The sequence below is a fragment of the Mizuhopecten yessoensis genome, unplaced genomic scaffold, assembly GCF_002113885.1.
Source record: "Mizuhopecten yessoensis strain PY_sf001 unplaced genomic scaffold, ASM211388v2 scaffold6031, whole genome shotgun sequence".
Lineage (NCBI taxonomy): Eukaryota > Metazoa > Mollusca > Bivalvia > Pectinida > Pectinidae > Mizuhopecten > Mizuhopecten yessoensis.
In genome coordinates this window covers 69,019-80,155 of record NW_018406345.1, presented here as the reverse complement: position 1 = coordinate 80,155, position 11,137 = coordinate 69,019, and the positions used below count along the sequence as shown (strand labels likewise).

At 37.2% G+C, this 11,137-nt stretch overlaps 1 protein-coding gene across 1 annotated transcript in view; it reads right to left on the bottom strand.

Moving 5' to 3' along the window:
• LOC110451454 (vigilin-like) overlaps positions 1–9,423 on the bottom strand; it is an 18,522-nt gene extending 9,099 nt beyond the window's left edge. Inside the window, exon 1 of the mRNA XM_021499481.1 lies at positions 9,199–9,423. Coding sequence (XP_021355156.1) covers positions 9,199–9,381 — 183 coding nt within the window. The 5' untranslated portion in view covers positions 9,382–9,423. The remainder of the gene's footprint in view (positions 1–9,198) is intronic.
• Between the last annotated feature and the right edge of the window lie 1,714 nt (positions 9,424–11,137).

The following is an 11,137-nucleotide window of genomic DNA, read 5'->3' as shown; positions in this document are numbered from 1 at the left end:
GCACCTCGACGATACACACCATCTAATCAGTCGCATGATGCGGTGTATTGCGTAAGCTCCGCCCATTATGACAGGAGGGCTACTGTGCTGAGGTGTGATTGACGTTTCAGACCAACCAATAATTTTGGGTGATTTCACAGTGCAGGGACAGTCGGCTTGTCCGCCTCGGTAGATTTTTCAATAAACTTATGTTGATCAGTAAACTGTGATAACATTTTATACAATGTATACTAAACGGAGACACTTATAATGATGTGGTAATTAACGTACCGGTCCTTTTCAATTATAATCTAGATTGTTTAAAGGGGAAATCGCGTAATCTAGTCAAAATAACCGACACTACTTGCACATCGTAAATGTTGCCCCAATATACGTCTATTGGACAAAGACGAAATGTTTATCACGTTACAAGGCAATGCTACTTTATATTAAGCATACATGGGTTATTTTAGATAGATCTCGTGGAACTCGTTTCTTTTTAAATATCCACTACAAGACGGGTTTTCCCCGCTAGTATGTGCTGGCATTTCTTTTCCGTTCGGGAAATTCAAGTAGCGCTTTCTGTTCGGTGTGCCGATTGTAACTGTGCATCTGTGGTACCGTAGACAGGAACAGCGGCCACAGCAGACACATATATGGCCCAAAGTTTGAATAAAACTTGAACTAGTAATATACTGTATTTTTTCTGTCCAGACTTAATCCCCATCACCCATGAACGCGGGATAGTCGCGGAGAGCTTATCAATGTAAAGCCGGCGGATCTACCTTGATATAGCCGGCGTTTCTTCCGCGATCATCCCGCGGCTACGAGCGACAGGGATTAACATTTGTCGCTCGGCGGGCGACTGAGTACCAAATCACCTACGCGTACTGTAGGTTGAAAGTGGGTCAAGGTAATTCCCTTGAATAAACTCGGTAGCCCTTCATCCCAGCATGCTACAGGCCCAATATCAGTACCCTGGGCCTTTTGGTTATTGAGAAGAAGTGGTTTGAAGCTTTTACGACATTTGACACCTGTGACCTTGAAAGTGGGTCAAGGTCATTCATTTGAACAAACTTGGTAGCCCTTCATCCCAGCACGGTACTGGCCAAATATCAACATTCTAGGCATTTTGGCTACTGAAAAGAAGTTGACGCCGGAGAGACGGATGGACGAACAACGGACGCCGCACCATGGCATAAGCTAACTTGCCCTTCAGGCAGGTGAGCTAAAAATGTGAAGAATTTTGAAATAGCGCTGGATACACACTGGAGAGCAGAGGAAGTGAAATTTGACTTTACAGTAGATATATAATAGTATATACCAGAAGTCGCACAAGGCCGCGTTATACGTTACAGTGGCTGACGAGTTAGAGGCGGACACAGTGGCAGAGGATACCAGCCTCCACTCAAGACCCTAAGGTATAATATTGAATACACAGGTACTTCAGGAATGCATGTACAGGTTTTTTTCATTAATTTCATTACTCTTTGATTTTTTCTGTTTTAATGGCGTTGACAAAACTGAGCCTCTGGTGATGGTAACTTTAAAGTACTGTGTTTGACAAGACTCATGAATTGCAAGTGAGAAAGCGTCTGGCTGAACGAGCCTAGATTCGGTACGGAAATTCCCTCGTCTCATTCAACCAGACTCTTATTGTCTGCGCAAGCTACACCGAACAGAGAGTCTGGTCAAACCCAGTGCTATCGTTTTGTGAGGTCATAACGAGGCTTACCAGGATTCTGGTAAATGATTTCATTGGTCAAAGGTAGACACAGCTTTTTCAACTTTGAAGTCAGAATATGAGTGGCGCAAAATTGCATTTAGTATTTTAATCTATGAAAAAAACCCACTGTATTTCACTATTATTGAGAAAATGTAAGACAATGCTTCAAATCTCAATAATGATTGCATGTAGTCTAATTTCATTGGATACTTTATAATAATTCATGAAGCTAACAAGGTTATTGTTGTACATGTGTCAAGCCAGATTACCCAAGTGAGAACCTGTAGTGAATATGCTGTACAGGTAACATCTCACTTGCTTTGCATGGTTTTTTCTAACCTGTCAGCCTTGTTGGCTATGTGCTCAGTTATGATATTTTCATTGGAAATATATGGCATTATCGGGTTGGGGAAAACCACCAACTTGCGTATAATACGCAAACTCGCCTATAATACTCCAGTTGGAGTATGGATTTGATACTAAAAATAACCCAAATCGCTTTAACAGTAACTTTTGCAATTTATTATTCAAAATCACATTTTGGCTATTTTTAGTAATAAATCCATACCCAAATGGCAGCCTACCGCATTACGTCCCTTTGACGCGCCTCAAACACCACCACACAAAAGTTGCTGAGGCGCGTAAGGTAGTTCCGGTGTAACCAAGGTTCGGCGTCTACGTTGTGAGGGTGTTGACATCTTCAGTGTGTCAATCTATAAATGTCGTTTTGATGACATATGATGACATAGGACCATCATAATGCGGGATTGCCATTCAATATCAAAGATTCCATGATGATCGAGCAGATAACATGGACGATAAAGGTAAACTTCCTTATTCTTTGAGGAAAGCTTCCACATTTTAAAAATGTTCATTCTGTGCAATGAACCCGTCTTTATATCAAGGTGTAAATGGAACGTTATGGACACTATCCAGATACGTTTTTTCAGCAAAACAAAAACGCTTTAACCCATGATCCCACTAAACATATTTTTTGTTATTGTCGTCCGATATCCAACAATTTTTCACCTCTTACAAAGTTACATATTTGTGTATATTGGCAGTGTTTTTCGGGAATTTTTCATAAGTATATTTTGAATGATCGCACTTTTTTTGATAGGGGGGCTGGATTCACATCTACAAAAAACACTGATGGGTACACAGGTAAGTTAAAAAAGGTCTTTTTAGGAAATAACAATAAGAACAAGAGATCCCAGAGGGATCTTGGCGCCCACCTTTGTACCATCTTCATTAGTTCTTTGTCAGTTCGATCTTTTCTCTTCTTTCCTCTAATCTGTTTGATCGAGTCATGTTAACAGTAAATGCACCTTGAGGTAACTTTTGATCTAAACTTAATACTGATGTGTATGAAAGCCAACCTTCAAAGTGAGTTTGTCATTTCACATATTTACTAGTACAGTACTTAATGTGAAAGAAATAGAATTGATCATTGCAATATGAGAAAGACTTGTTTAGTTCTTCTTTTAATCCATTTTGTTTTTATGATCAGTCTCAAAATATAACATACACAACGAGGGATCAAGGGAAACCTACATTTAGAATTTGAGAAAGATCCCTGCCGTACTTCCCGAGAAATAGCGATAAGAAACTTTCAATATCAAAATCAAAGATGGCTGCCTGTCGGCCATGTTGTTTATCCGATCAGTCTCAAAAGTTGCCCTGCACAGCTTAGGACAAAGGGGAACCTACATATAAAATTTGAGAAAGACCCCCCTATGGTACTTCCCGAGAAATAAAGATAACAAACTTTCACTATCAAAATCCAAGATGGATGCCGGTCGGCGATGTGGTTTATCCGATCAGTCTCAAAAGTTGCCCTGCACAGCTTAGGACAAAGGGGAACCTACATATAAAATTTGAGAAAGATCCCTCTGATACTTCCCGAGAAATAACGATAACAAACTTTCAATATCAAAATCCAAGATGGCTGCCTGTCAGCCATGTTGTTTATCTGATCAGTCTCAAAAAAATGCCCTGCACAGCTAAGGACCAAGGGGAACCTATATATAAAATTTGAGAAAGATCCCTCTAGTACCTCTTGAGAAATAGCGATAACAAACTTTCAATATCAAAATCCAAGATGGCTGCCTGTCGGCCATGTTGTCTATCCGATCAGTCTCAAAAGTTGCCCTGCACAGCTTAGGACAAAGGGAAACCTACATTTAGAATTTGAGAAAGATCCCTGCCGTACTTCCCGAGAAATAGCGATAAGAAACTTTCAATATCAAAATCAAAGATGGCTGCCTGTCGGTCAGAAAAATGCCCTGCACAGCTAAGGACCAAGGAGAACCTACATATACAATTTGAGAAAGATCCCTCCTGTACTTCTTGAGACATAGCGATAACAAACTTTAACTATCAAAATCCAAGATGGCTGCCTGTCGGCCATATTGTTTATCCGCTCAGTCTCAAAAGTTGCCCTGCACCGCTTAGGACCAAGGGGAACCTACATATAAAATTTGAGAAAGATCCCTCTGATACTTCCTGAGAAATAGCCATAACAAACTTTCACTATCAAAATCCAAGATGGCTGCCTGTCGGCCATATTGTTTATCCGCTCAGTCTCAAAAGTTGCCCTGCACCGCTTAGGACCAAGGGGAACCTACATATAAAATTTGAGAAAGACCCCCCTATGGTACTTCCCGAGAAATAGAGATAACAAACTTTCACTATCAAAATCCAAGATGGCTGCCTGTTATGTTGTTATCCGATCAGTCTCAAAAATTGCCCTGCACAGCTAAGGACCAAGGGGAACCTACATATAAAATTTGAGAAAGATCCCTCTTGAACTTCTTGAGAAATAGCTATAACAAACTTTCACTATCAAAATCCAAGATGGCTGCCTGTCGGCCATGTTGTTTATCCCATCAGTCTCAAAAGTTGCCCTGCACAGCTTAGGACCAAGGGGAACCTGTATATAAAATTTGAGAAAGATCCCTCTGGTACTTCTTGAGAAATACCGATAACAAGAATTGTTGACGGACGGACGACGGACCACAGCCCACCATCAGATGATGGTGGGCTAAAAACAGTTTACCATTCACTGTCACAAGATAAAGAGATTATAGACTACATTTGTAAACAAGATTATTTAAATGGGTTCTCTTTTTTTGTTTATAATTTGATAAAACCTACAATTGTAATCCCAGTCACAGTAAAATCATGCATAAGTTAAGTTGAATGTGTAAACTTTTCTGGTGAAAAATATTAAAACATTACCAGTAAAAAACCCAATATGATCAATCCCTTTATATGATTTCAGATTCTATCATTGTCAAGGGAGGAAAAAGATATTATTTACTGTGCTCCAACTATGCAGGAACAATTTGTGAGGATGGTACAACTATAAAACCTCATTGCATTAATATTCCATCAGGTGACAGTGCTGATTCAACAAATAAAACTTGTGCGACCAGATACTCCTCTTGGCTCGAACTCAAACTCTAGACTTCGCAATTTACATTTTGAAAATAATACATATGCAAACAAGGTATCTGACTACACCAAGGAAAATAGTCATTCTAAATTTGAGAACACTGAAAACATTCCCTGTGAGGATACATCATGTATATATCTACTACTATTAGTGCCTTGTCTTTAAAGGAGAGTTCTGAAACACAGACATACTGGTTATCCAAATTATGCATTTTTACTGTTTTTTACTACTTTTTGTAAGCATGGTGCAGAAAAGTTGACCTACTGGGAAGGGGGAAAAAGAACTCCACTACCTGCAAAAGACAGAAAATATTTCCACCCAAAAATTGAGAAACCTGGGAAGAAAAGGAGCCTACGCCCAAGTGTCGTGTTTGAAGTTGAAGCATGGTCTTTGGCAAAAAATTCTTGAAGATTTATTAAGTGTGTCTGTTATGAGTTTCTCGAATCATTAATACATGGATTAGTTTTATGTTTGATCACATGCAGTCACTTATCCCATGGCCATCAAGAGAACACATTTGAAGCAATTTGCCTAAACATTTTACAGAAATGACTCGGGTTCACATACATGTACATGTAGTTATAGATGCAACAGAATTCTTCTGTGAGAAACCGTGAAACATGGAGGCTTAATTTCTTACATGGAGTGAATACAAACACCATAACACTTATAAAGGTTTAAATGGAGTTGCACCCAATGGTCTAGTAACATTTGTGTAAAGGATTTGTGGTGGGCATCAGATAGCAGACATACAAATGTATTGTGCAAGAAGATGGTGACCTCTTCTGACCAAAGTTAGAACCTGGAGATGTTATTCTTGCAGACAAAGGCTTCACTGTTGGAGATTTACTTGCTACACCACATATAGGTCTAAATATGCCACCATTTATATGACCTAGTTGTCAGATGAGTGTACAGTACAGGACTCAACAAATAGCTGCTCCGAGGATTGTTGTTGAAATGAAAATGGAGCAAATCAAGAACTTCAAGATATTAATCTTTGCTACCACTTACTTAAGTTCATTTAGCTGAACAATTAATTATGATATGTTGTGCCATGACATATTTGTACAAGCTCTTACTGAAGTAAATTATACTGGCTGCAATGTCATGTACTTAAGATTTCTAGATTACTTCATATATACAGGATCATGTGTAAAATGTACATATAAATATACTGTACAGATATGATTCAAAATGGACAGATTTTCAGTTGACCCTTGACATTTAGTAATTTCAAATAATATTTTCCCTAAATCTGAGGAGTCAAACACATTCTTAATAGACATATCTTAGCAAACTCTAAAGTCAAATCTCATTGTTGGGTCTACTGATGTCCTAGATGGCTCAGGTATATAATGTTAAATTAATTGTGCAGCAGTACATGTATACATGTACATTTGCATCCATTAGACTGTGCAAAGTAACTATAACAATGTGTGATTTTTGTAATAGGTTTTGGGATGTTAAAATTTCAAAACACTTGATGGTTGTATTGTGACTATTGTCTGTTTCAACAACTATTGGTAAAACTAATATACATGTATGTTTTTTTATAGAGTTAAAGTTGCTAGGTATGTACAAAGGTTTGAAAAATGAAATAACTGATCAAGTATTTTCATACTTTGTTATATATATATATTGAGAAGCAGGTCATATAAGAGAATGATAATATCACAATATTGATTTAATACCTTTTAGAGGTCAAAATTGAAAATGGAAATAGTTAAGCATCAATATTGAAGAACTGGACACATTTTAAAAAGAGTTTTTGTCCAATGTTTTATTGAAAACAAGAAAACCTAAATGACTAAAATGTATGTGTAACTCAGGTAGTTTCAGATATTGACAAACCCTTGTTTAATGTTATTAGAGGGACGTCACAGAACTTTGTATGTAATAACTTATGAATTACTTTTTTCTTATCATGTGTGATTTCTCATTTCATCTTAGTTATTATTATGTATACATGTATTGTTATTGTGTGTTATGACATGTGTAAAAAGTGTATATATAACATCCATGATAGATTTTTTTCATTTCAGCAAATAAATTTTAGGAAATGAGTCAAGATAATCAAAATTAATTATGTTTTTATTTAATTTTTCATTTTATATTGATGTTTTTGGATACTGGATTCCTGGACTCCTTCTTTTGTGTGACTTGGCTTACTTTTTGAGAACCTATGATATCTCTTAGAGAAATTAGTGAGCTCATCAAAATGGAGAGACAAATATGTTAAATGCGTGCATATTTCAAAGTTTGATATGGATATGTGTATTTTCTTGTACGTCACTACATGTTATGAACTGAGTTTAGACATCAATAAATACATGTATACACTTGACAAGTTGTACTTAGTTCAGATGTTTGAGTGGAAAGAAAAGTGGATGACTCCTCTGGAACTTGTATGGTTGAACTGTACTGTACAGGTAAAGTCACAGCTGCCAGTTGTTAAAAGTGCATCAGCTTCTCATAATTGTTCTGAGCAAGAATTGGGATATAAATAAAGGTTGATTTTCAATCAAATATGACCCCTCCACAGATGTTAGATATTACATTTGTCTATGGATGATTAGAGAAGCAACTGTGAATCACACAGTTAAATACATCTTGACACGTACATATAATTTTCTGTTCAACAGTTAGTAATGATTCAATAAATATCTATTAACTTGGATATCAAAATATTTCCTTGCTCAGATCAGTTTATGTTTTTTACAAATGACTAAAATACAAACACTTTACTGTCACAGTACATATAAACAAATATGCATGTTTAAAACTAAAAATACCCAAAATTCACCTTTAAAGTCACTGATTATTATAGCTTTATGCTGTGTGACCCATATCAGTTAAGCATAATATTTGTAACTAACCCCTGTGCTTTGTTACCCCCCCCCCCCCCCCCCCCTCTCTCTCTCAAGTAAAAGTGCAAGAAGACCTTTAATTTGACTTCAGTATCCACGGTTATGGAAACACTATAGTACAGGTGCGTCACTTATGATTACGTTATAGGCTGATCACTCAGACACAGAACATATCCCTATACCCTGGATTAGAGGGATCCATTTCCCAAGTCAGCGTTTAGACGGTTAACTTACAGGACAGGGGTTCGTTACAAATGTCTGAAATACACATATGCTACTGATATGGATAACAACACAAAGTTTAAGTGTGCTATGACCCACATCAGTACAGCATGATATATGTGTATTTCAGACATTTGTAACGAACCCCTGTGGTTACTGTACAGCAGGAGATTCTCTCGAGAAAAATGTTGACAAATGTAACAAAACGATTACATGTCTGCTAATACAAAGCGAATATATGCAACACAACACATTTAACCATTTACACACAAACACCTACATGATGATAATGGTGATTAAACAGAGACGTTAAAAGTCACGCAATATTTGGATTGTTTACATTGGAACAGTGCGTACGAGCTCAAACAGGAACTACCGTTGACAGACAGCGCCAATGTTTATAAGCGGCCAACTATAAAGGGACGTAATGCGGTAGGCTACTATTGGGGTATAATAGGCGACTTTGCGTATTGTTGGTGGTTTCCCCGACCTGATTATCCTGGAGAATTGACATTTTTTATTTTTTTCTCGATAATGAATACACGGATACTTCTGGAATGCAGGAACAGGTAAGATTTTTTCATGAATTTTCCTTATTCTCTGAAATGTTTTAACGGCGTTGACATAACGTCCAGAAACGAAAGTAAAAACACTGCCCTCTGGTGATATAAGTACATTTGTACTGTGATCAAGCGTCTGGTTGAACGAGACTAGAAATTCCCGTGAGGACCTCGACATGCGTACCGACTGTGAAATATAACCGGAAGTTCCATGTGAAATGGCTCAGATTGTACTTTATATGTGATTAAATCCGTATGGACAGACACTTCAGTATGTTGTGACATTATAATCAACACAACACTAGCCATATAATAATCAATTAATCATGAAGATAACTGTTTTCACCAGTGACCTCTACTTCGACCTATGCAACTCCGGCTTACCTTCGTTCTGTACACTTGTTCAGCATCGTCTCCGTAGTTTGTAATATAAGAACATGGTCTTGATAGAATGCGTTGTAAAAACACACTTTCGATACATTTTACATGTCTAGAAACACTCAAGTTTGTCACTTGAGGCCTAGAAATAATACACCGGCAAAGGCATGCTCTCATAAATGCAGCCATTTTGAATAGGGTCGGCGTAATACAAAAGATAGCAGTAGAACAGGAAGCTTTGACAGAGCACATGCGCAGTGCTTTACTTTCGGTTTCTAAATATAATTTGGTGGTAAATAAATCTTGTACGCCGCGCTCCCGCTCCCGTCCCAGGCATATAGAGATATTTTAATATCTCATTAACGCGATCGTTTATATTTTTTTTTTATAAAATTATACAATAATTTCAAACATTATTTTCTAAATGTGACAGTTACAAAAATGTCTATTTATCATCTAATAATTTAGAAATTGACGATAATTTGTATTTCAAGGGGGTAAAACTTGTACGCCCCAGTCAACCGTGAAAATCACGGTTTTTCATATACAATTAGATATTGAGTGAAAATTAACATGTTATTTTCAGATATATAGAACACAATACCTTACTGTTTATAATTATGTAAGTTTCGTTGAAATAAACGACATATTTCACATGAAATTCTGACTTTGTTGTGACCGCGGGCGAGGATCGCGGGGAGTTTAGTTTACTCCCGTGGCCGTGCTAAGGGGACTCGTTATACAGCTTTTGGCAATGTTAGATACGGTATCTGAGAAATGGAGTGAACCTTTTGTAGATTATTTCAATTCCCATATTAATGGTGACATTAGTAAATATGCTGGTTGGTGGCTTGTGTCTGGTCTTGATGTTGGAAACAAGTATACAGGTATTACAAATAATATTGTTGAAGGTACAAACAGCTTAATCAAGTCTTTGAATAACTGGAAAGAAGTTTCATTAGATATTGCAGTTCTTTCATTTTATTATCTCCAGAGATATTATGGCAATGAGATTAAGAGAGGGTTAATTGGAACAGGAACTTATAGACTCATAAAAGTGCTCAGCTAGACCCTGCTGATGTACAGTTTTCAAATGTTGTTTGTCATCCTGATGATTCAATGACAAAGACACAGTAACTTCCGGGGAACATATAGGTCTAAACGAACAGGTAAACTATGAAGATGTAGCTAGTTTAGCAAATGGTAAAGCGTCCGATATTCAACAAGTAAGTAAACAAACTTCACAAAGTTTTAGCAGTTGCCGCTCTTAGGGAGAACAAGGTAACCCATGTTCCATCTGCCAGGACATTTATAGATGAAGGGTCACAGGGAGATAAGTACGCAGTTCAGTTACATCCTAAAGAGCAATGTCAGTGTCCATCGATTGCTATACATGCATACACAGAGGCACTTCCTTTATTTGACCTCAGCTGTAAATAGGCCGTTAAACAAAACAAGAGGCCCAAGAGGGCATGTATCGCTCACCTGAATATTTAAGCAGTCATAGCAAAATATTCTCATTAAATCTTATATTGCACTATAAATATTTCCCTCGCAAACTTTGTTAGCTCCATCTTTTGAAACTACCAGTAAAATATTATTATAAGATTCTATGCTTTTTTTATTCTTCTTCAGAAGTTGCTTGACATATTTTCCCCTGTGACCTTGTAAATAGGTCAATGTCATTTTCCTTCTCAAATTGGTTAGCTCTATTCCTAAATGCTACCAGCCAAATCTTATGAGTCCATTCCTTTTAGTTCTTGAGAACAAATCCTTTAAAATGTTGTTGACCTCTGTGACCTCTAAAGTAGGTTGAGGTCATTTTCATTCGCAAACTTTGGTGAGCTCTATCCCAGGAAGTCACCAGCCAAATATTATAATTTTATGCCTTTTAATTCTTCAGAAGAAGTAGTTTGAACCGTTTGACATATTTGAACGCTGTGAC